General features: G+C 54.2%; 1 protein-coding gene across 6 annotated transcripts in view; it reads left to right on the plus strand.

The window, feature by feature from the left end:
* Positions 1 to 871: 871 nt before the first annotated feature.
* Positions 872 to 25013, plus strand: part of GRIK5 (glutamate ionotropic receptor kainate type subunit 5) — a 51027-nt gene continuing 26885 nt past the window's right edge. For 2 of the 6 annotated variants that reach the window (XM_090260728.1, XM_090260729.1), the window contains exons 1-12: positions 873 to 1407; positions 4753 to 4881; positions 5173 to 5337; positions 7501 to 7598; positions 7695 to 7860; positions 9946 to 10124; positions 10760 to 10813; positions 10911 to 11072; positions 12798 to 12950; positions 13332 to 13436; positions 13560 to 13667; positions 22171 to 22374. In XM_090260728.1, coding sequence (XP_090116854.1) covers positions 4803 to 4881; positions 5173 to 5337; positions 7501 to 7598; positions 7695 to 7860; positions 9946 to 10124; positions 10760 to 10813; positions 10911 to 11072; positions 12798 to 12950; positions 13332 to 13436; positions 13560 to 13667; positions 22171 to 22374 — 1473 coding nt within the window. In that variant the 5' untranslated portion in view covers positions 873 to 1407; positions 4753 to 4802. Of the gene's footprint in view, positions 1408 to 4752; positions 4882 to 5172; positions 5338 to 7500; positions 7599 to 7694; positions 7861 to 9945; positions 10125 to 10759; positions 10814 to 10910; positions 11073 to 12797; positions 12951 to 13331; positions 13437 to 13529; positions 13668 to 22170; positions 22375 to 25013 lie in introns of all 6 variants that reach the window. The other 4 variants (XM_090260726.1, XM_090260727.1, XM_090260730.1 and 1 more) reach the window with 4 other exon arrangements.

Genomic DNA, 25013 nt, shown 5'->3' on the forward strand with positions numbered 1-25013 from the left:
CTTGGTCCAATTCCGTGGGTCTCGATGGCCGTCTTTCTGTTTCTTTGCCTGTTTCTTCATCTGTGTAAACCCTCTCCCTCAGCAGCATGGCTTCTCAGGTCTCCCCACTGCTCATCTTCCCTGTTCCTGTGCCCAAGGGCTGCCTGGGCAGGGCGGTGGCATGCTGTGGTGGAGGGGGTGGCCTGGGGATGGGCCCTCCGTCCAATGCAGGGCCTTCTCATCAGCATTCTTCTCGAGGGCCCCCAGCCCTGACCAATACAACCAATACGGGCTCCCCCTCCTCTGACTCCCCTCCCTCCCCTCTTTCTGCCTGCCTCCCTCCCTTCCTTCAGCCCGCCCTCCCTGCCTCCCTGCCTCCCTCATCTCTCCGCCCCCCCTGGCTCCAAGACCCAGCGCGGGTGGCAGGCGGGCAGGCGGGCAGGCAGCAGCTTCAGCCTCGGAGGGGAGGAGAGGTGGCACTGGTTGGTGGTGGCGGTGGCGGCGGCGGCGGCAGGCAGCTGTGGAGGCCAGCAGGGAGGCAGGCCCAGCTGGGGACCAGGAGCCGGAGGCTGATCTTTGCAAGGGGACCAGGAGTCGGTGGCCAGGCCCTTCCACCCAAGCCCTGAGCTGGCCCCACCCCCCACCCCCGCCGGGACACTCCACCTTCCTCTGCCTTCCTCTTCCACCTGCTTCTTTCCATCCTCCCCTCTCTTGTCCTCTCCCTTCTGCCTATCTCTCCACTTCGCCTGCCCTCTTCTTGGCTCTCTGGGCCTCAGCACCCCATCTTCCCCAGCCCCTCCACTCCTCGGCCTCTCTCCCGTCCCCAGCATGCTTTTTTCCCTTGGGAGCTGAGGGCTTGAGGACTCCAGGCCCTTGCCTCGTCCAGGGCAGGGCCAAGGCTGGGGGGAGGGGGGAAGGGGCGGCCCCCTCCCCCCTATCAAACCCTCCCCTCCCCCAGTTCTCCTGATGGCTGGCTTCCTTGTCTCCACCCAGTCCTTGCCCCCAGTGGCCCCCCCAGGCCGGCCTGGCTAGGGGAGGGGGCAGGGGCCCTTTCCTGGGCCGGCTTCCCCCTCCCCCGGCTTTGCCTGTGCCCCCTCTTTCCCATTTTCACCTTCCTCTCCTCTTCCTCCCTCCTTCCCCTCCATTTGCTCCTTCGCCCTCTCCTCTCTCCCCTTCTTTCCTCCATTTTCTCCTTTCCCCTTCCTCCCCTCCCAGACCGCCCTCTCCTCTTCCACCTGTCCTTCCTCCTTGCTCCCGGAGAGCCTCTGTTTTGGATTAGTTGGGGGCTTCTGCTGGAGGCGGGGGAGGGGGCCCTGTGGACTGCCCTCTCCCCCCGCCCCAGCCACACCACCACCCAGTGCCAGAGCATCTCCCTGCTGTCGTTTCTCGGGCCTCGAGGGAGCCCAGCTCTCCGTCCCACCAGCATCCGTAAGTGTCTGCAGGGCAGGGGTTGGGCCAGGGACGGCCTGAGTCCCGGAGGGCTGGACTCACTGCTACCTGTCAGGGGCCCCGTACATTTCCCTGCTTGGTGTGTGTGTGGGGCAAATACCCTCCCCCACCAGGGACCTGCCATTTCCCCAACCTCCATTCCCCTCAGCCCTTTCTCATCTCAGCTTCTGGGGTCCTGAGGGGACGACTGGCTCTTACCTGTAGTCTCACTCCTTCTCCGGACCGCTGGCATGTCTCCGCCCCTGCTCTCTACAGCCTGGGTCCACGATGACCCGCTCTGCTCTCTCTCCCTCTGTTTCTGTCTCCCTTTTCTTTCCTCGGAGCCTCATCCTCACTGCTTGCCATGGACCCATCCCCATCCCGTCCGGCCTCTCCTGGAAATGTCTTTCCGTTTTTGAATCTCCATTTCATGTGGCTCTTCGGCCTCGCTCTGACTCTGTCCAGCTTCTCTCTTCTTTGCCGTTAACCTCACCGTTGCTTGGTGTGTCTCTGTTGATCCCTCTGTCTCTCTCCAGACTCCACTGTCTCTTGTCTCTTTCGAAGGCTCTCATGCCTAGTCTAGCCCTCCTGCCACTTTTCTCTGTCTGCTCTGTGCGCTGCCTGGGCCTCTGCTCACCTGGCCTGGGCTTGGAGGCAGCTTCCTTCACTCACTTTTCTGCTTTCCTCCCTAGATTCACTCTGGGTCCATTTCCTCCATCTCTTACTCCTTAGCTATTGCCCTGCTCCATGGTCCACTTTGTGACTTTGTCTTTTCTTTTTCTTGGTGGTCTTGCCAACTACCCCTCCATTCTCTCCCCACTCCTGCCCCCCCCACGCCCAGCTCCCACCGTGCCCAGCAGCCTGAGCAGCTGCACCTGTGTGCATTTGCTCCCCTGTATGGGTGCTTTGCCCTGCCCCTGCCTGTGCCCTCCGGGTCACTCGTCTTCCTTCCCACCAGTTTTCCTCCCTCTCACTCCCCCTCTCTGCTAGTTTGTGAGTCTGTCTCTGTGCCTTCCTCTCAATCTTGTGTCTTCCTGCTCACCCCTTCTTCTTCTATAGATCTGCTGTGTGGCTCTGACATACTTTTTCTGTCTGTCTTTTGCCCACGAGCCATCTTTCTTTTCAGTTTTGTGATTTCTTTCCTCTCCACTCTGCTTGTACCTGCCATTTTTTTGGCCCTCTTTCTCACCCCATTTGCCTTCTTTAATCTGATATGCTTTCTCACCTTTGATACCAGTATCAGTATCTCACCAGCCCACTTGCCTGTCTCCCTTCCCTGGCAGGGCCCCTAACTCAGTCCCTTCTGCTCGGGTGGTGGCTGTGATTCAGCCTAAGTCCCTGAGCCTGTGAGGCTCAGGCCTGCCCGATTTGCCTGCCCCTCCTCTCTCACACCCTCCCTATGGCTTCTGTCTCCTTTGGTGTCTTTTAGGCGATGTCTGTGTGTCTTTCTCTCTCAGTTCCATTACTTCCTTTAGGTCAGTCTGTCTTTCTGTCTGTGCCTTCCTATGCATCTGTGTCCATCTGCTGCCTCCACCCCGGCCCTGCACTCTATCTCTGTCTCTCTGCTCCTACTTGTGTCTGCCCCCATGGGCCCCTGCCCTTTTGGCCCCTGTCTCTTCCTTGGTCTTTCATCTTCTAGTCCCTGCTCCCTGATTTGCCCCAGAAGCCCCTAGTGTCTCAGGATGACCCCTCACTCCTGCCTCTCTCCCAGCCCCAGCCTCCCCTGTGAGTTCTCCTTTTGGGTCTCCCAGTTTTCCCTGCTGCTCCATCTTTGACAAGCCTTCACCTTAGCTCCAAATTGTACCTTGCAGCTCCCAGCTTATCCAGCATGCCTTTCACCCCTCAGCCTGTCTTCCCCAGAAGCCCCCAGAGAGAGACAGACAGATGGACGTGCTCAAGGTCACGTGGAAGTCGGGGGTACAGCAGGGACTGCTGGGGTCTCCTGCTGCCCTGGCCTAGGTTTTCCTGGCCGGAAGGGACAGTCTGAAGTGTTGCATTGTGTCTCTGCCCTCCCCTAGCAGGTTACATTCCGCCATCTCACCAGCTCAAACCCTGCTTCCCCAGGGATTGAGTGGGGTGCAGGAAGACCCCAAGGCTCACCTCCCAGCACTCTGGGCCTCATGATAACCCTCCCCATGAAACCCCTTGGGGCATAGCCCTTGTCAGGGGAAGTTGCATATCTGGCCCAACTCATTTCTGCCCAGTGGTCACCTTGCAGAAGGCCGGGGCACCGCAGGAATCTCTAACTCGCTGGAGGTGGGGAGCAATTGTGGGAAGCAAAGAGCAGGGAGGATGCGCGGTTTGGGCACCTTCTTCAGCAGACGGTGCACTCCCTTCCTTACTTTCCCCTTCTGGTTCTCTTTGGTGGCATCTTGAGTGGGTTTGTGTCTCTCTCCATTCTCTGCCTTCCTGTTCTGTCTCTTGTGTCTTGATTTCCCTTTCTTCTGCCTGCCCTGCCCTTTCTCCACCTCTGCGTCCCCCTACCTTCTTGCCTCTTCCCTCTTTCTCTTTCCTAGTCCTCCCTTTAGCTCCCTGAAACTCTCCTTCTCTGTTTCTCTCCGTTTCTAGCCGCTATTCCCTGTCTTCTTACCATCTTTCTCGGCCCTTATATTTCTGCCTATTTTTCCCTCTCTCCTTTCCTGAGTATTCCCCCCCTCTTAGCCTTTCTCTTTCTGTCTCTCTGTTCCCCCCCTTTTCTCTCTTTACTCTTTTTAACCCCTTAGCTGCCTTGGATCCATCTGTGTGTCTCTCTCCATCTTTCCCTCTCTCTTTAAGTTTCCTAACTCCTGGATACTCTACCCTCCAGACCCTGGATGTCCAGGCCTCTCTCCCTGTGGGATTGTGGGAACCAGGGACGTCAGGAAGGTGGCAAGTGAGGCCTGGGAGGGGTTGCCTAGCAACCATTGCATCCTCTCCAGCTCATTTCTGTTGCTTAGTAACAGCTGCCTGCCCAGAGACAAGGGCGGGACTGGGTTGGGGATGGCACTTCTTGGTTTCCTACTGGGGTGGGGATGGTCCCTGGAATTCACTCTTACCTGAGATCCTCATTATGCCCCGCTCCCATTTTGGTAGCTGTGACTATTCACCAGGGGTGGCTCTGCCCCTCAGTGCCTGAGTGCTCTGAGCTCCTCCCGGGCAGTGCCCCTTCTGGGCAGTGCTTCTCGAGCCTGAGCTTCCTTCCTAGCAATGCCCTCAGTACTGTCTCGTCAGTGTCTAATGAGGGCAGGGCCCTTGAGAGCTCACTCACAATGTCCTGGGGTCTGTGGTCACTACCCTGTCCAGCAGTCCTCCAAAGGGGCCCTGAAGCCCCCCCATCAGCCGTCTTCCCATGGTCAATGCCCGCAGGTGGCGAGTGGGGGCCGCGGCAGCTGCGTCCCCATGAGGAGGGGAGGAAGATGCCGGCTGAGCTGCTGCTGCTGCTGATTGTCGCCTTTGCAAGCCCCAGCTGCCAGGTGCTCTCATCACTGCGCATGGGTGAGGCCCTACAGCCCTGCCCCTGCCTCCTCAGAGACCCTCCCATAGGGACTGGGCTCCTCTTTGGGAACCCAGGCAGGCCATTTCCTCAGGACCCAGGGATCTGGGCCTCCAGTCGCAGCTCTCTTCAGCCGTAGGGAGCAGCAACTCCCAGCTACTTCTTCCCTGGACCCAGGAGTCTAGACCCGCAGCTCTCTACAGCCTCAGATCCAGGAGTCTAGACCCCAGTCCCCATCCCCACTCCCACCTCAGTCTCTTGGCATCTGGTCCCCAACCCCTGTGTCCCCTCAGCTGCAATCCTGGATGACCAGACGGTGTGTGGCCGTGGCGAGCGTCTGGCTCTGGCCCTGGCCCGGGAACAGATCAATGGGATCATCGAGGTCCCCGCCAAGGCCCGAGTGGAAGTAGACATCTTTGAGCTGCAGCGGGACAGCCAGTACGAGACCACGGACACCAGTGAGCAGGGGCCATGGGGGCGTGGGGTGAGGCTGGGCAGGCTAGTAGCCCGCAGTGCATCTGTCAGCCCCACCTTCCTCGCACACCTTGTCCCCCTCTAGGCCTGTCTGCCCCTTCCTTCATGTCAGCTCTGTCTTCCTCCCAGAGATGGTGCTGCTGGGTGTAGGGAGGAGAGAGGGCTCAGTCCTGCTCTGGAGGACCCGAGGGCTTCATTTGAAAAATAAGCTTCATATCTTGCCAGGATCACTTGGCCCCCAGAGCTGAGTAATGAGGGGCCCAGGCCGTAGGGCAGGGGCCTCAGGGGCAGGGTTGGCGAAGGCATTCAGCTAAACTGAAGTGGAGCTCTGAAGGGTGAGCAAGATATAGAGAAAGAGTCTTGGTGTTGTTCAATTCAAAGTAAGCCACAAAGTAGGGGTTCATAAGTATCTGTTGATGACTGTGGACTGAGTGAGTGTTAATAAGTGTCTCTTGAACAGACGTGCTGGGGCTGTAGACCTTTGGGAGGGCTACCTTCTGAGGTTTTTTAGACAGATTTCTTTCCTGCAGGCCTTCTCAGAGTCTTTATTATGTTCATGTGTATTTCAAATCACTGAGAGGGGGAATGAAGTATAATGTTTCCTGGACCCTTTGATTGGTGCAGCACAGAATACAAGTTGGGAGAAGCTGGGATAGAGGGTGAGGAGACAGATGGTGTTCCAGGCATGTGCTTGTGGTCTGGAGCTGGGGTGAAGGGAGGGGGAAGTATTTGAAGCCAAGGAATGGGGTGTGGAGTTATATCCATCCTGGCCACTTGCACTCAGGACATGTTTGGGGGGACCATGGGAAACATCTGGGCTAGAGTGTGACTAGGCAGTGGGAGGTGAGGTCGGGCAGACTGGCAGGCCAGCTCCCAGAGGCTGGAAGATGCTGCCTTCACCTGTAGGCAGTGGGGAGCTCTTATTAGGTTTAGACCAGAGAGCTGGTGAAAGTGCATCTGGAGGCTGGATTCAGGTGATCAGTGAGGAGCCTAGCACACACCTGAGTGGAGAGCCCTGAAGTAGAGCAGAGGAGAAGGGTTTGGAGAGAAGGGGACAAATGTGAGACAATTTGAGGACAAAAAAGAGACAAGATTTGGTGTCTAATTGGCTGTTGGGAGAAAGATTGAAGGCAAGGGTCATTTCTAGGTATTTAGTCTTTGTAAATGGCAGGGCCCTCACCAAAGCAGAAGGCACAGAACGAACAAGTTTGGAGGAAGATGAGCCACTTACTTATGATGCTTTTATTTGAACGTGGCAGAAACCCAACTCAGGCTATCTTGAAGAAGATAGAGAACTTATCTGCTCATGTCACTCACTAAAAGACCTAAGGATTAATTTCAGGCATGGCTGGATCCAGGTGTTCAAATGATGTTCCAGGAATCTCTCTGTCTTCATCTCTGGGTCCTGCTTTCCTCTAAGTTGGCTTCATTCTCAGGAATGTCCTCCCCAATTGATGGCAGTATGGTCCCAGCAGCTCAGAACTTACAACTCACCAGTTTAGCAGACCCAGTAGTAATTGTAGCAGACCTGGTGAAGGCTCTCTAGGGCCTGGTTTGAGCCCATCTCAGTCTCTGAGCCAATCACCATGGCCAGGAATATATAGTTCTGTGACCCTGAGTATCAGGTGACAATCAATCCTGGTTCCCCAAGGAAAAGTTAGGGTTCTGCCTTGAGAATGGGTGCCAGGCAGGCAAAGCAACAGCTTCTACCTTCCAGTCTTGAGAAACACACATGTTTAAGGAGAAAGAAAGGGGAAGAAAGGAGCAAGTAAATGCAACAGAAGAACGGCTTCAGGGTGGAGGGGTGGTGGATGCACGTCAGGTGGTAGTGTGGTTAGAAAGACTGAGGAAGATGAAGGCCAAGGAACCTGGCACTGGATCTCAGCCAGGAGGCCCCTGGTATTTCTTCTTCATCCCTTCCTTTGTTCCCTCTGGTGTGACCCGCCCTCCTGTTGCCATTTCTCCCTGTCTCTCTCTCTGTCTTGTGCCCCCTCCTTACATCCATAGGATGGCAGGGGTTGGGCCTCTGGGTCCCCATGGTGGAGGAGTGTCGGTTCCATTCCTGGGCTGGGGTAGGTCCCTGGCGGGTGAGAGCGGAGAGGAGCGGAAGGGTCCTTGACTCTGCGGTCTCTTCCTACCCCTTGCAGTGTGTCAGATCCTGCCCAAGGGGGTCGTGTCTGTCCTGGGGCCCTCCTCCAGCCCTGCGTCTGCTTCCACCGTGAGCCATATCTGTGGGGAGAAGGAGGTGAGGTGGGGTGGAGCGGGGTAAGGGGGGGGTCCCTGGGAGGTGAAGGGGGGGAGGAGGGAACAGGGCAGAAGCAAAGGTTCCTTCTCTGTCCAGATCCCCCACATCAAGGTGGGTCCTGAGGAGACGCCTCGCCTTCAGTACCTTCGTTTCGCATCTGTCAGCCTGTACCCCAGTAACGAGGACGTCAGCCTGGCGGTCTCCCGAATCCTCAAGTCCTTCAACTACCCCTCGGCCAGCCTCCTCTGTGCCAAGGCCGAGTGTGAGGGAGGAAACTGGATGTTTCATTTCCTGTTCCCCAAACGCCCTTCCCAAGGGGTCTGGTCTCCCACACAGTTGTCGGTGCCTCCTGCTTGGAACACCTGGGGGACCTGAGCACAGCTCTCGTCATCCCCCCTGTTCCTCCCCCTCGGGAACCCAGGCTCTGGTTCTACAGGCCCCCCTCCCCCCACCATTCAGCTCACAGGCAGTGCTAAGCACTTGCCAGATGCAGGCCCCTGCTAGGCCTAGACGTGGGCCCTGACTTCAGGGAGCCCCAGGGCCAGTGGAAGACACAGTGGCTGAGCAGCTGTGATGTGGAGTGAGTGGTACGTGCTGTTAGGAGTTGAGCAGGGCCTGTCGGAGCACAAGGGTGTAGGAGGTTTGGATCCCACATCCCCAAGAAAGGGACATCTTAGCTGGACCGGAAGGGTGGGGAGTTGGGGAGGAGGGTGGGGGCAGAGTTGTGACTCGGGGAGAGTGTCTCCTTTCAGAGGCTTGAAGGTGCTCCCTGTGGTGGGATGTGGGAGCGTGCAGCAGGAGACGCAAGCGGGGCGTGGTCGCGCAGGGCCTCACGTGCGTTTCATCCTGAAGACAGTCGAGGTTCCCACACAGGGTCAGGCGAGGGGACATGGCCCCCCTGTGTATTGCAGGAAACAGTCCTTGGCTGCAGTGCAGCAAGGGGACTGGAGAGGGACGTGAGACGTAGCAGGGAGAGCAGCGAGAGGCAGGGGAGGTGTGCTGGTTAGGGCTCAGGTGGTGGCAGTGGTGGCAGTGGGACCAAGAGACCCCTGGGCCAGAGAAGAGTCATGAGGGAGGAGAGAGGGCAGGGTCATGAACAGTGACCAGGTGCTGCCCAAGGTGGAGGGGACAGTCAGTTCAGGGGCCTGCGTTGGCTTGGAGGTGTCTGAGATTCAGGTGGAGCTGTTCGAGAAGCTGGTGGGTCTGTGGTTGTGCAGCTGGAGAGAGAGAGGGTATGCTCAGTAACCTCCAGGGAGAATTCCTATTTCAAAAGGTGTTTACTGAACACCTGCCATGTGCCAAGTATTCTTCTTGGTATTAGGGATGTGGCTGTATGCAAGCCAGGCCGGCAGCTCTGCCCTTGTCAAATTACATTCTAACAGGAGGAGCTAGGCACTGAACACACATGAGGACGTTTAGTTAGAAGGACAAATAGGTGAGGGTAATAGGGATTGGGTGTGCTGGAATGAGGAGGGCAATCTGAAATGGAATGGTGGGTGTCGGTGTCATCGGGGGGATGTTTGAGCAAAGATTTGAAGGTGTTAAGGGCAGGAGCTATGTGGTATCTGGGAGAAGAGTGTTCCAGGCAAAGGGAGCAGCCAGCACAAAGGCCAGAGGACAGTGTGGGAGACATCAAGGAGACCTGTGTGGCTGGAAAGAGTGAGTGACAGAAGGTGATGAGGTCAGGAGATAATGGGGGGGAGCAGGTGGTGTGGAGTCTTGCAAGCTTTGACCTTCACTCTGAGTGAACAAGAAGCTATTAGTGGGTTTGGGGCCAAGAAGGGGCACATCTGCTTTACTTGGTTCTGGCTGAAGCGTAAGGGACAGACTCTGGGGGACAGCTGTGGCTGTTGTGATAGGCAAGAGATGGCATTGGCTTGGGCTAGGTGATAGTGGTGGTGTGCTGCAAGTCGATGGGGTCTGATGAGTTTTGAAGGTAGAGCCTAGATGGATTGGGCGTGGGTGTAAAAGAGAGAGGAAGCCAGGCTGCCGGCTAGACCAGGGAGATGTGCTGGTTTGGGTGAGAAGAGCAGAATTTGGCTTTGCACGTGTGAAGTGTGAGATGCCTGTCACTCATATCAGTGGGGGCAGAACAGTGGCAGGAGGCAAGCATCTGGAGGCCAAGGGGAGCTATAGGTTGGGATTTTAATTTGGGAGGACCCAGGCATCAGGTCCCTGGGTCCAGTGCCCCAAGACAGCCAGCTACACTATGGACAGAGAGCTGCCCCCATCTCTTGAGTGCACTTTCATCCTCTCCCCAGTTACTCCGTGGTGGCAAGGAGGAGGCAGTGTTTGCCCCATGTCGGGCATATGGAGGGGCTCTAACCCGAGATGACCCCACCCCTAGGCCTGCTGCGATTGGAGGAACTGGTGCGGGGGTTCCTCATCTCCAAGGAGACACTATCAGTGAGGATGCTGGATGACAGCCAGGACCCCACACCGCTGCTCAAGGAGATCCGTGATGATAAGGTGTCCACCATTATCATCGACGCCAACGCCTCCATCTCCCACCTCATCCTCCGTAAGGTGGGTCTCCTGTCTCTGATGCCCTACAGGGTCAGGGGTAGCAACATGAGGGACAGCACATCGCCAGTGCCCACAGGCCTCGGTGGTCACATGGGGGTACGGAGACCTGCTCCCTACATGTCGATGATAATCATGAATCATGAGAGTCAAATTGGCTGCCTTTTGCTGCAAAGTGCTTATGAAGGTTGCGGGGCAGTTTCTCTGACCTGTGACCTGGCTGAGCCCCGTGCATGGGCAGCAGAAGCCCGGCTCTGGGCAGCAGGGGTTTGAGGGCTGAGGTTACCTTCCCCACCGGCCCTGTTCTCGAGGTGGCCCTTTGCCCGTCTTCAGAGGGCAGTCGTTTAAGTAATCTAAAGGGCAGCGCAGACATTCAAGGGCACCATTCTCTCTTCCAACAAAACCTACATCCCACTCAGCTCACCTGTCAGTGTGGTTGGACGTGAGGGATCAAGGTCTTCCTCTGCCCACATGTGTCTTCTTGTCGCTCTCTGTCTCCGGGTGTTTTTTACTGTGTTCCCCACAGGGTGCCTTCTTGCCAGCCTTGTCTCTAAATATCTCTTCCCCTCTCGGCTTCTCCCCATATCTGCCTGTGGGTCTCTGCCTCCCTGGTCGCCACTTCCTGCCCATGTCTCCAGGCCTCAGAGCTGGGAATGACCTCTGCGTTTTACAAGTACATCCTCACCACCATGGTGTGTACCCACGGCAGCCCCTCTGGCCCCATCCCCTCCCGTGGTGTTTGCACTAGTGGGGCCCAGCCTCAGGCCTCACTTCTCTTCTCTGCCACAGGACTTCCCCATCTTGCACCTGGACGGGATCGTGGAGGACTCTTCCAACATCCTGGGCTTCTCCATGTTCAACACCTCACACCCCTTCTACCATGAGTTTGTGCGCAGCCTCAACATGTCCTGGAGGGAGAACTGCGAAGCCAGCACCTACCCGGGCCCCGCGGTGAGCATGCGCCCTCGTCCCCACACGCAGACACTCTGCACACAGACACTGCATGAACTCTGCACGCAGACCCTGCATGCAGACAGGTTTCACGCAGACACGTCGCAGGCAGAGACACGCTGCACACAGACACGCTGCACGCAGACACACGCTGCACGCAGACACGCTGTGCACAGATTGCTGCATGCAGGCATCTGGAGCCCCTTCAGATCTCTGCCAGTTTGTGCTCAGAACGTCTGGGGCTCCCGGTCACTTTCTGAGTACACGCCTCACAGCCTCACTCTGAGATAAGTGTGACCCTGTTCTCTTCTCCTCCTCCCATGGCCCTGCAGCCCACGGGGCTCCAGGTGCGCCTGCTGCCCCAGCACACGCGCACCTCAGAGCCTGTGCACTCGCTCTCCCCACCGCTTTGCATGCATTTCCCCAGAGAACTACTGACTTGCTTCCTCATCACTAAGTCATTGCTCAAGTGTCCTTTCAGTTGTAAGACTTTCCTTGGTCCCCTATTTAAAGTATGGGAGACTCCCCACTAAGTAGCCCCTTTCCATACTGTGTTTCCTCCATGTCACCTGTCTTTGTTGATCTCATCACCATGCGGCTTGCTCTATATTTTGCTTAGATATAGATACAAATACAGAGATTGTAAGTTCCCAAGGGCAGAGGTTTCTCTCTGTTCACCATTTACCCCCACACCTAAAACAGCCTGGCTCAGAGTAGGGGTCCGATAATATACGTTGAATAAATTAAAACATACAAAAGGTGCATATTTATGCGTTTGTTCACAGACAGCTACTCATATGCCAAGATACCAAGGCATTCCTATGTGCGTAGAAACTCACATGAACACTGAGCCACGCAGTTGATGTACACATGCAGGGAGATCACACATGTACACAGACAGAGGCACATTCATAGGCACCCCTGCGCCTACCTGCACATCGACCCAGCTAAGGCACACTCACACACACACACACACACACACACACACAGACGCCGGATGCCGTCAGTCACAGCTCAGTGGCCAGTTTATATCTGTGCCAGGTGCTATTTTGAGTTCCTTACATGCATTATCTTGCTTAATCCCCACCTGAGTATCCAGAAGCAGAGATGACAATTATCCCCACTTTACAGGGGAGGAAACTGAGGTTCAGAGAGGAGTGAGGACTTGGCCCACTACAGGATATAGTAGAGCTGGGCCTCTAACTCAGATCTGCCTGCCTCCCAGGCCTGGGCTCACAACCTTTATGCGTTCCTGCCTCCTAGATGCCACACCCCACCCTGTGTGCATTTGCTCAGCCCCACCCACACAAACACCCCCAGACACACTCAGAAAGGAGCTGTGGCCATCGTCTACCACCTGCGTCAGCCACACAGACACATAGATTCCCAGGCGCCCTCAGGCCCATGAACATCTTCCTGTGGGGTCAACACAGCTGGCCGTCCAGACAAACCCTCTCCGACGTGCCCTTCCCCAGGGACCCAAGGCCACACGCATTCAGGAAGAGATGCTCCTACAGAGGTCTGGGCAGCATGCATGCCTTTCCCTGTCACACGCATTCCTCAAGAAAGACACCAGAGACTTGTCCTCACTCCTGACCTACAAGGTTCCACATTCCCGGAGACAGAGGAGTTGTCTGAGGGCTGGGGGTAGCATCATGGGACTGCAGGGCCCCCATGGCTCAGCTGCCTCTTCCCTCTCCCACCCCGCCTCTGCACTGCCCCCAGCTGTCGGCTGCCCTGATGTTTGATGCTGTGCATGTGGTGGTGAGCGCCGTCCGAGAGCTGAACCGCAGCCAGGAGATCGGTGTGAAGCCGCTGGCCTGTACGTCGGCCAACATTTGGCCCCATGGGACCAGCCTCATGAACTACCTGCGCATGGTGAGCCGGGGGTGGGGGGGCTAAGGGCGATCAGCCTGCCTCAGGTGGGAGACTCACTGTGTCCACCCTGCGGCCCCTCTGCCCTCTCCCCCTACCTCCGACCCCACCCGCTGCCTCTTGCTCTCTCTGGGCCTCTTCCTTGCTCTTCCCTCTGTGCCGTCTCCTGGCTTTCCTCTGCCCACCTGTTGCTGTTTCCCTATGTCTTTGCTCCATCAACCCTTGTTTGCTGGTCTCTGGTCTTGCTTGTTTAATTGTGGTCCTTCCTGGTCCCTCTCCCTTTCTCTTGTCCCCTCCACCTTTGTCTCTTCCCCTCTGGGCCTTCCCCACCCATCTCTCTGGGCCCCTGCCACCCTTCCCTCTGGCCACCTCCCACCCTGCTAGGTAGAGTATGATGGGCTGACCGGGCGGGTTGAATTCAACAGCAAAGGGCAGAGGACCAACTACACCCTACGCATCCTAGAGAAGTCCCGGCAGGGCCACCGAGAGGTGAGCAGGCCCAAGGTTTTGCCAGAGCCCTGACTCGTAGGGGTGGGTGGAGGTGGCAGGGTGTGGGCGGAGTTGGACGCCCCCCCCCCCCAGTCAGAGGACCACATCCCTCTCCCCCCCCAGATCGGGGTATGGTACTCTAACCGGACCCTGGCCATGAACGCGACCACCCTGGACATCAACCTGTCGCAGACACTGGCAAACAAGACGCTGGTGGTCACAACCATTTTGGTGAGTGGCCCTGTGGGGAGGCAGTGAGTGAAAGGGCCTTTCCTGAGCGGTGCCCAGCTCAGTCTTAGTCAGGAGGAGGGATGTGCACGGACCAGTGGGGACATGACTCCCACATCCAGCAACCCCTGACTGGGACCAAGGTGCTACTGTCCTAACCCATGCCAGAGCAGGAGAGGCACAGCAGCGCTGGGAGTGCCTGGACTGTGCGATACCATTATGAGCATTCCACGAGGCTGCACAGGCAGGTGCCCTGGACGTGTCTGGCCCATGCAAGGCCCTGTAACTTGCCATCATTAGAGTGGTCATTTTATCACCCTTGCCAACCAAGTGTGTTGACATATGTCAACTTCCTTAATATCCATCTTGGAGATGTGGAAACTGAGGTGCAGAGAGGTGAAGCAACTTGCCCCGGGTCACACAGCAAGTCAATGAAATAGGATAGAAGCCAAGTGTCTGAGGCCCCACAGCCTGTGCTCTGAACCTCCAGTCCTCTCATCCCCTCACTGCCATGCAGCTCTGGGTGCTGTTCCTGCATCCTACCAGACCGCAGTCAGGCCTTTGTGGTCAGCAAGTATTTACTGAGCACCGCTCTGCACAGGCACTGTGCTGGGCCCTTGCCAGGCATCACTCTGTAAACCTCTCAGCTGCTCCATGAGGTCTGTCTAATTTTCCGTCTTTTGAAGGTAAGGAAATAGGCCACACAGTGAGTCTCTGCTGGAGCTGAGTGTTAGTCTTCAAGGCCATGCCTTCTCCCCTGCACCCTGCTACCACCCGCCAGGCACAGTGGCCTCCAGGAGGTCAGGGAGGGGTGACGCACAGGCCCTGGTGAGCAGGAGGCTGTCCGGAGCAGCTGGGCCTGAGGCCGGCGTGGCAGGCAGCCAAGTTCCGAGCCTGCTGGCATCCATTGTCTATGGGAGCCCCTCGGTACCTCCCTGATCTGGGCCAGCTAATGCTGCGGATGCTGAGGCTGAGAGGGTTACCATCGGTTCCGCAGGACATCAGAGGCCCCCTAAAGCAGCTTGTTGTGGGGACATTCCCTCAGTCCCTAGGGAACTCCTGATCTAAAAGTGCACTTCCAGTCCCTCTGGAGAAGGGCCAGTGAGCCTGCTGGGGAGAGACAGATGGCCCGCAGACAGGAAACCAGACACTTCTAACAGCCTCACCGAGGTGCCCTGAGGGCCGGGCTGGGCTGGCTGGCAGAAGCCAGGCCTCTGTGTGGGGGTGGCGGGAGTATCCTCAGTGCCAGGGCCTTCCTGAAGCACAAGGAGAAAGGGTCCTTGGTGGGGAGCAGGGCAGGGAATGTCAGAGCAGAGCCATGCTCCTAGGGACTTCGAGTTTCTTCTCACACTTATTCTCCTCTCCAAGGCCCAGGAGCCAGTGTGGTCTCTTCCTGACGTTCATTCTTCTCTTGTTGGATTCATTCATTCCACAAGTATTTTCTGAAACTGCTGTGTGCCAGGCTTTGCACAAGTTCTGGAGGTGCAGGAGTGAGTCACATGTGGGGAGGGGATCCCAGTTCGATGGAGGCGAGAGGCATGGACGCAGTCATTCCCACACAGAAAGGAGGGATCACTCAGCTTTGGAAGGCCTGAGGAAGGCTTCACAGAGGAGGTGGCCGTAGGCCGGGACTTAGAAGCTGTGCAGGAGTTGGGTGCACAGAGGGGGCAGGGTGGGCATCGCGGGCAGCAGGAGCCATGGGAGCAGCGGCCTCAGGAGGTGTTTGTGAGACTGGACTTGGAGGTAGCACAGCCAGATGTGCCTGTTGATTCGCCAACATTTTGACGTGTTTCTGGACAGGGCCTGTGTCAGACACGTGGGGATTCAGACCTGAGTCAAGGTGGGTGCAGTCAGGACTTGTCTTATTCTCTGCTCTGTCCCCAGGACCTAGAATGGTGCCTAGCACCTAGCGAGCACAGAGGAAGGGACGGTGAGTGCTGTGACAGAGGCGGGGAAGGGTCTCTGAGGGACTCAGTTATGCTTGCCCTGTACCTTGGAGGTGTTGAATGGGAAGCGTCTGGGCCAGATCGGGGTGTTAGAATAGCTCCTGGGCCCATGACAGAGGCCACAGGAGAGGGCGGTGCTCCAGGAGGGGGAGTACAAGGCCTGAGTTGGGCTGGGCTTTGGGCGGGGAAGGGATCTGATGCGCAATGTTGAGAAGCAGCAAAGATAGGGCTGGGCTGAGGGTGGAGGTGGCCCTGGGGTGGGGTTCATAGGGCTGAGGCTGAGAGTGGGCTGGCTGGTGCCCAGACTGAGAGGCCCCACAGGGAAGGTGGGAGTGTAAGAGAAGGCACAAGGAGATGGCTGTGTGGGGGCCTTTCTTCAGGCCCCATTTCTCCCGGAGAATTCTCTGGGCACTCAGTTGGTTCCGATTCACTTCATCAAGCTGTGATGTCTCGTCCTGTTCTTTAGTGATTCTGGGATCAGACAGACCTCCCTCTCCTTCTTGGCTTTGCTCCCTACCAGTCAGGTTGTCTGTACTTTCATCTGTAAAATGGGTCTATTACTCCCACTTTGAAGGGCTGTGGGGGGATTGCATGAGACCAGAAAGCACCCTCGGTGGTGCCCAGCGCGATCCTGCTAAGTACACGAGCCCCTTTGCCTTCTTCTCTCTCCTGATCTGGCACCTTGATGAAAACAGCAGTCCTCATGGCCAGCACCTTTGAGCAGCATTACTCAGTCTTCGCGGCAGCCCTGAGGCGGGCACCTCGTGGCCTCTGATTTTCAGATGAGGGTTAAGTGACTTGCCCCAGTCACCCAGCTAGAAGGTGGCAGAGCCCACATACCTGTCTTTTGCACTATGCCACCTTGACTTGCCTCGATTTCTGCTTTTTTCTGAGCCCTGAGTGCTGCATTCTAGACCTGGCTCTGCTGTCCACATGCTACATGACCTGGCCAGGCCTCCTCTCTCCGTCCTCAGTTCCCCCCTTTAAAGTGGGGTTAAAATATTCATAATAGAGTGAAGGGATTGAACTAGATCGGGGTCATTTAAACAGCACCCCAGGAGGTCCCAGGTGTGGATTTGGGACCTGGGTTCACAGAAGGGTCCAGCCAAGCAGCTTGTGAGAAATGTTCTAGAACCCACCCTACTGTAATTTTTTTTGTTTGTTTGTTTTAAGGGGTGTTTATGGAAGTGTTACATGCATACAGAAGCTTACACAAATCCTAAGTGTACTGTTCACTGAATTTTCAAAACTGAACACAGCTGTGGAACCAGCCTTCCCACTTGAGCCCTCCCTGTGCCCCTTCCAAAGTAACTGCTTCTCCACTTCTATCACCAGAGATTAGCTTTCCTCGCCTTTGAACTTCTTGTAAATGGCATTGTACTCTGTGTTCTGTCTTTGGTCTGGCTTCTTCTGCTCATGTGTGTATGAGAGTCATCCATATTGTGAGTAGTTTAGTTCCACTGTTATGTGAATGTAGCACAGTTCACTTAGCCACCAAATGTAGATGCTTTTTTGAGCTGTTTCTTGTGGTTTGCTATCATGAAGAGTCCTGCGATGAACATCCTGCTATAGTACATGCCTTCTGGTGAACACATACAGCACTTCTGTTGAGTGGATCCCAGGCGTAGAATTGCTGGGTCTTTTCAGCTTTTCAAAAAATCCTCACTCAAGGATATGTTTCTTGACTTGAGAGAGAGAGAAAGGGAGAGAAAGAAACATCAATATGAGAGAGAAACATCAATCAGTTGCCTCTTGTATGAGCCTTGACTATGGATCAAACCCACAACCTAGGTATGTGCTCTGACCGGGGATTGAACCCGCAACCTTTTGGTTATAGGACGATGCTCCAACCAGCTGAGCCACCTTTCATAGATACTACCACTTTTCATTCCCGCCAGCAGTGTATGAATGAGAATTTCAGTTGCTCCTCATTTTTTCCAGTGGTGAATATTCACCGGACCCAACCATACCGTGGTTTTCACCTACATTTCCCTAATGATCAGGGAAGCCGACTGGCTTCTTGTGTTTATTGGCTCTTTGGAAATCTTTTTTGGGAAGTCTACTCAAGTCTTTATTTCTTAAAAATTGGGACATATGACGTGTTTATTGGTCTGTGAGATACTTATATATGCTGGATACAGTTCTTTGTCAAAATTTGTATTACAGATGTCTTCCCTCACCTTGCAGCTTGCCTTTCCTCTCTCACTCATATCTTCCCCCCCTCCCCAATGGTATCATTTGATGAAAATATTTTTAATTTTACTGAAGTTCACTTTATCTGTTTTTTTCTTTATGGTTAATTCTTTATTTTTTATTTTTAAAAGTTATTATCTAATAGATTTTACAAATTATATTGACATAAAGAAAGAAAAGCCAGATATTTTTAAAAATAAATTAACATTTTTTTAAAAAAGATTTTACTTATGTATTTTTAGAGAGTAGGGAAGGGAGGGAGAAAGAGAGGGAGAGAAATGTCAATTGTTTGCCTCTCTCGCTCCCAACTGGGGACCTGGCCCACAACCCAGGCGTGTGCCCTGACCAGGAATTGAACCAGCAACCTTTCAGTTTGTGACTGGTGCTCAATCCACTGAGCCACACCAACCACGTCACAGTTGATTCTTTTAGAATTTAATAATTCTCTGGACCAAGGTCATGAAGATAGGCTGTTTATTTTCTAAAATTAATATTTTCTTTATATATTTAGATCTACAATCCACCTGGAATTGATTTTTATGTATCATTGAGGTAGGGGGTCAGAATACATTTGTTTCCATAGGGATGTTTAGTTGAATAGCACCATTTATTAAAATCATCATACTTTAGCCCTTCACCAGTGTGACCTTTGTCATAAATGAGTATCCACTTATGTGTGGGTTTCTGACCATCTGTCCTATTGTCCATTTGTCCATCTTTACTTGCATACCACATCGTTTTACGTACCTTAGCTTTAAATTAAGTGTTAATATCTGGTAAGGCAAACCCTTCAGTTTTCATGTTCTTTGGGATTGCTTTGGTTCTCCTTGACCTTTTGCATTTCCATCTGCATTTAAATATCATAATTCAAAAATTTTAAATATTTTACTGTTCAATATTAAAACTTTTAAACTAGGGGAGGGACAGACGTTTATATAAACTTAAATTAAGTGGAATTCAAAGAGGGGGTAAGGAGTGAAAAATCAGTCTCCTTTTCTCTCCAGTTCTCCATTTTTCCAGAGGCCACATCCTTCCAGAAATGTCTGTGCAGATACAAGCACATCCCCACTCTTTCCTTCACACAGAGTAGCTTATTGTACACATTTCATAGCTCGTTTTTTCCTCCTAATAGATCTGAGAAGACTTGTTATTTTAGTAGTTGCCTGGGATACTTCGATGACATCGGTAATCTTTTTATCCTGTCCCAGATTAGGTTGCTTCAGTCTGTTCCCACTACAAGCATGCTACTGTGACTCTCTTAGACATACCTTTTTGCGCACAGGTGCCCAGGCATTTGTGGGATGAATTCTCAACTCAGATTTAGCAACAGCTCGCTATCTGTCTGCCATGCTTTGAAGAAGCCTGAAAACCTTGTATTAGAGGCTTCTTAAGACTCTCGGTTCTGACGGTCTGGAGCTCTAGATTGAGTCCTAGATCACTGTTTTCTGATCTTGAGTTCTGTTCACAGGCCCAGCCCCTATTTCTGACTCTGTGAGCTCAGACCCTGGTCCTGAGGCTTTGACCCCCAAATCCACATCCCAAGTGCTTCAATCTTGAATTTGGAGATCAGCTCGGCCTGCTGGAAGGACAAGGGCTTTGGACCCCACAGCAGCTAGGTTTTGAATTCCAGCTCTTCTCAGTCTCCCCTTCCCACTGTCCTGCTTCAGCTGTGTGGCCTTGCGCAGGACATATGACCTCCCTGAGTTCCAGTTTCCTCCTTTGCACGTGCAGAGGGCTGTACTAGAGCCTTCCAGCTCTAACACTACCCAGCTTATGTAGCTAATTCTTGATTTTTGGTTCTCCAGCTTTGATATCTGACCCGGGTCCCTGTCTCTGTGTCTGGCTTCTCCCATGTTGCTCTCAGATTCTGTCCACTTGTGCTCAGTCTAGCCAGGGCTTCCGAGCAGAGCTCTGGAGCCAGACTGACTTGTCCCTCTTAGCCACTTGCCACTTCACCTCTCAGGACCTCAGTGTCCTCATCTCTAAAGCAGAGGTAATAATACCAACCTCCCACGTTGACGGAATAGCTGTCACACAGCGAAGCCCACAAGAAACGCTAGCTGATGCCGCTATTATTAGTAGTATCTCACATTCCTACCCCCAGTTCCACAATTTTGGATTTGAAAAGGCAGCTTGGTTGAGAGAGAGAAAAAAAAAATCACTGACTTCCCTGTGTTTCATCGCTCCCCATCTGTGTGGCTTTGTGTGGTCCTGGAATCCAGAGCTTATAATAGGACCTGGCTTCCTAGTACCTGTCACTGTAACCACCTCAAAACTGGAGGATCAAAACAATAATGAGTATTATTTCTCACAATTCTATGGGTCGACTGAGCGATTCTGCTGGTCTTGCTTATGGCTGTTGTGTTCTTTGGCAGCTAAGCTCGGCGGGAAGGTCCGGAGTGGCTGGGTACTGGCTGAGGGCCAGCACACCTCAGTCCACTCATCCGTCAGCAGTCTGGCCTGGCCTCCTTCACGGTGGTCCCAAAAGGCTGCTCAGAAGGCCCAGGCTCTGGAATTCACACAATATCACTCGCACTGCATTCTGTTGGGCAAAGCAAGTCTTGAGGCCAGCTCAGAGCCGACGGGTGGGGAAATCAGCTTCACCTCTTGATGGGAAGAGCTGCAAAATATTGCAGCCATGTCTTTCTCAGAGCTCAGGAATCGTCGGCAGCCGTCCGTCTCGAGAGACGATGGTGTAGCTTCTTAAGAGTCTATCTGCACCGCCGAGAATGGCTGTGCAGTCCAACTCGGGAGTGACACGGTATCTGTCTCCTCCCTTGTTGAATCGACATCTTGCAATGACGCTGGAGTGTCCTCTCCAGTGAAGCTGAAGCTACAGAGCCTGGGCAGGGTGATATGGAGGGTCTGCTGTTGCCCATGCAGCAGACCCCCCCTCTCTTTGCAGCTGAAGGATCCAAGGGAAAGACGGAGTCAATACAGCTTGGCTTCAGGTGCACCGCAGGAGTTGCCGGTGTTGACTACAACGTCAAACCGCCTTAGGGACTCCGGCTCCGGATTTTCTGTCGGGGTTTACTCCCTTAGCCTTTCCCCTGAAGAGGTATGCCGCAAGGCAGCGGAGGTTTTTTGGAGTCAGAGTTGTCCTTCTCTGATGTGCCCTGACTGGAAGATCGAACCAGCGACACTTAGCTCGCAGGCCGATGCTCAATCCACTGAGCCAAACCAGCCAGGGTCAGGAATGATGTGTTGAATAACAGAGGTGACAGGTCGCCTGACCTCTGTGACCCTGTTTCCCCGTGTGTAAAATTAGTGTAATAACACCTCCATGTAAGGTCAGTGTGAGGAATCAAAGTGATAGACTCCAGAGGACACACACAGCACAGGAGCGGGACTCCGCAGGCACTCAGTACATGGTGACTGTCCTGGCTGTTACTACCAGGGCTCTCCTGGCTGTTCCCTAGGTCCTGACTCCTTTCATTCCTAAGTCCACAGTGACACCGCACAAACAACCACTTAGACAACAACTCTGGCAAGATAAGTTTCCCTTCTGCCACGGGCACCCTCACGTGCCTCGTCTCACCAGCACCTTCAGTATTCTCTCAGCTTTTGCATGTACTTGGCACCATAGGGGTCAGTAAAATTTGCTCGAACCCCTCAGAAATAAGCATCGTCATAACAAACCCGCTTTAGGCCAGAGATCACAAACTCGCAGGGGTTAGTTTAGCCTGCACAGCATTAAAAAAGATGGTATTAGAATTTGAATTGTGGCTAACCTTTATAATTAGGAGATTTTATAAAACTACGTGGGTTTCCAAATTCTCTCAGCACGTACTATCTGGCATCTCATGGTGGTACAGGGCTACAGCTGAATCCTGGTGGGACAGACCCTCTTTGGTCCCTTGCTGGCTCATGAAGTCAGTTCAGTGGCTCACTACTGGTTGCGTAAAGAAACATGGATCAGAACAGAAAATACCAGGCCATATTGCCACAGGACTGTTTTGCGGAACTAAGTCCCATTATGGTATGTGAGTCCATGTGCACATACACGTATGTGTGTGACTTGAGTTGCAAGGTAAAATGAATCCTTTATTGTGGGTTGTAGTAAAAAATTTGGAAGACCCTGTTCCACCCTGGCATGACCTCCCTCCAGTCTGATTCACTCCTAGGTTACCTGCCTTGCTCATAGGCATGTGACATGGAGACAAATTAAGACCAGGGTGGCCGATGGAGACGAAAATGGCACCGTGAGGCCTGCCAGGGGCTGGTAGAGTCCACGTGCTTTTCCCTGGCTTTCAGGCCCATTTCCCACTCTGAGCAAATTCTGAATGTAACTATCTGCCTGGGCCCCAGGATCCTGACCCAGCACCCAGATGGCTGGACTCTGACCCCACTTCTCCCTGCCTCTCCAGGAAAACCCATACGTCATGCGCCGGCCCAACTTCCAGGCCCTGTCGGGAAATGAGCGCTTTGAGGGCTTCTGCGTGGACATGCTGCGGGAGCTGGCCGAGCTGCTGCGCTTCCGCTACCGCCTGCGGCTGGTGGAGGACGGGCTGTACGGGGCGCCCGAGCCCAACGGCTCCTGGACAGGCATGGTCGGCGAGCTCATCAACCGGGTATGACTGCACCAGGCCAGGGCTGGGGAAGGGGCCACAGCCTGTGGGCTGAGGGAGGTGGGTAGGCAGCAGCTAGGGGAGCCTCAGAAGCAGCCTGGCACATAATAAAAGAGAAGTCATTGAGTGCTCCTCATGCCACTGATGTGCCGTGTACCTGTGCTTGGCGAGCACCATGGGGCAGACATGAGGGGAAGAGTGGCCGTGTGTCACCTCCTGTGTCCCAAATGTTTGCCCAGTGCTCCCTATGCTGCCATGGCTTAGCTGGTGCTCAAAGATTTGAGTGAATGAGAGAGACATGGAGTGGGAAGCATGTAGAGGGCAAGGAGATCAAGGGAGGCTTCCTGCGTAAGGCAGGGCTTGGGTCGGAGGGCAGGGACTGTGCCTCATTGGTGCGCTATGCCCAGCACCTGCCAGGAGAGCCTGGCACATCGCAGACGTCAAGCTGCCTGCTGAACTCATAGGCTGAGGCTGCTCATTCATTGTTTGTTGAGCACCTGCTCTGTCTTCTCACCATGCTGGCAGCACAGGGTGTAGTGGTGACACAGGGGACCTGGGCCCAGCCCCAAGAGCTGAGTGTCTCCTTAGGATGCAGAAAAGCAAATGACCTCAAGACAGAGCCATTGGGGCTGTGACAGGAAATTCAGTCCCAGAGGATGCTTCTTATCTAGCCAGGCATTCAGGGAGGGCTTCCCAGAAGAGGTGGCGTGCAAGCAGATACTCACAAGGTGTGGAGTCAGAAAGATGAAGGGGGTATGGGAGGAGGGCAGTGTTTTTGGAGCTGAGGACATGGCATTTACAAAGGTCGGGGATAAGAGAGTGGGGTGCACTAGAAGTGTGGGTAAGATCTGGATGAAGATGAGGAGGGAGTCAGAGGCCCAGGAAGTCGTAGGTAAGGGTGCACCAGAAAGAATATTTTGGAGTCAGACCAACCTGGGGGTTTGAGTGTTCAGGTGTGTCATTTCTCTTCTCCGCAGCTCAGTTTTCCCTCCCTGGGAGGGGGGTGATGATGCCTGACAGGTGTGCAGTGGGGGTGGCAGAAAGCGGACAGCACCGCCAGCGTTGCTTGTCAGAGGGGGGCCCATATGTAGTTCCTCTTTTATTCCAGGCACTAGGAGCTGTGTGGGCAAATGCCCGGAGGCAGGGCTGTGCCGCAGGGGACAAGTAAGCCCCAGCTTAGGGCACACCCAGGCAGGTGTGCAGAACAAGGACCTGTGGCCATGAATGGTCAGGGCAGCTTTGACATTGGACTTGGCTAAGGGCACTGGAGATTCTCACCCTCCTGCCTCTTCCATCCCAGAATTCACTGCACTCAAGCCCGTGAATGTCACCAGGGTCAACTTGAGAAGGCCACCTCACTTGACAAGGACATTTATCCCGTAGGGCATAGATTTTCAAAAGTCACTTTGACTGTAGAACCTTTTTTCCAATTGAAAGCGCCCTCAGATGGACGAAGCAGAGCTGCTGTGGTGGAGGCAGAAGTGGGGGTATCCCTGGGGTCCTGGCGGCTGGGTCTCCCCCACCCCACCCCGCAGGCAGGCCCGAGGCACTGCAGCTCTGCAGGCTGCCAGTGGTTGAAAGCTTCTGCCCCAGGTGAGTTTAAAGGACCTGAAGCCGGCACCTGAGGCGACAGGAGGCGAGGAGTGCGAAGGCTGGCATCTAGCGCCCGCCTAACTGGCCGGTTTCCACCTGACCTCCATTTCCACAGCTCGGTTGTCAGGGCCCCCAGAAATAAGTGGACTCCGGGGGAGTAGAGCCCCACAACTGAAGTCATTAAAAAGGACACCAGTTCATTTATCAACAAAGAAATAGTGGAATAGTCTTAGTTACAGCTGCATGACCTTGGGCAAGAGTCTAACCGTCCTGTGCCTCTAGCCTCCACCATAGGATTGTGGGGAAAATCTGGTGTGATGGTACCTGGGACAGAGCAGAGTGCAGTGGCTGGGAGCTTTTCTGATCAGTTGCTGCAATTGTTGCCCTGAGTCCTGTTTGAATTTTGGCTTTGCTGCATACTAGCAGTGTGACCTTGGGCAAATTACTTAAACTTCTTACACCATCATTTCTTCAGCTGTAAAATCGGGGAAACAACAGCTTTTAGCACACAGGACTGTCGGGAGCATGAAACGGGTTAATCCTCATAGGGCCTTAGAATGGGGTTGGCAGATAGGGGGTGCTGTGTGCAGGCGCCCTATTCATGTTATTGTTAATGTTATTTCTATTGGCACAGCCAGCACATGTATACATATATATTCATGAGTTTGTCCATTCTACAGCCAGCTAGCATTTATTGAGTGTCTACTGTATACCAGGCCCTCTGCTATACCCTGGAGATATAGTGACCAGGCCCGGTCTTGCTCTTACTGAGTCGGTTAAAGTTTGACTCTCAGAAGGAAGTCAATGGGATGTGTACCCCAGGATTTGAGCTGGCTTAAGGAAGAAACAGAATCAGAGGCTTGTGTGGGGGGAGGGGTGTGTGGCACAGGGGTGGCAGGATGACCAACGGAGAGATAAGAGGATAGCAGAGATGGAGACAAGGGGAGGCTGGAGCGTGCCAGAGCTTGGTGGCTGACTGCGCAGGGTGGGGGACATAGAGAAGACGTGGGCGTTCTTCCCGTTTCTGGCTCGGGCAGCTGGGCGACGGA

The sequence above is a fragment of the Furipterus horrens genome, unplaced genomic scaffold (assembly GCF_987537825.1).
Source record: "Furipterus horrens unplaced genomic scaffold, mFurHor1.1.pri manual_scaffold_13, whole genome shotgun sequence".
Lineage (NCBI taxonomy): Eukaryota > Metazoa > Chordata > Mammalia > Chiroptera > Furipteridae > Furipterus > Furipterus horrens.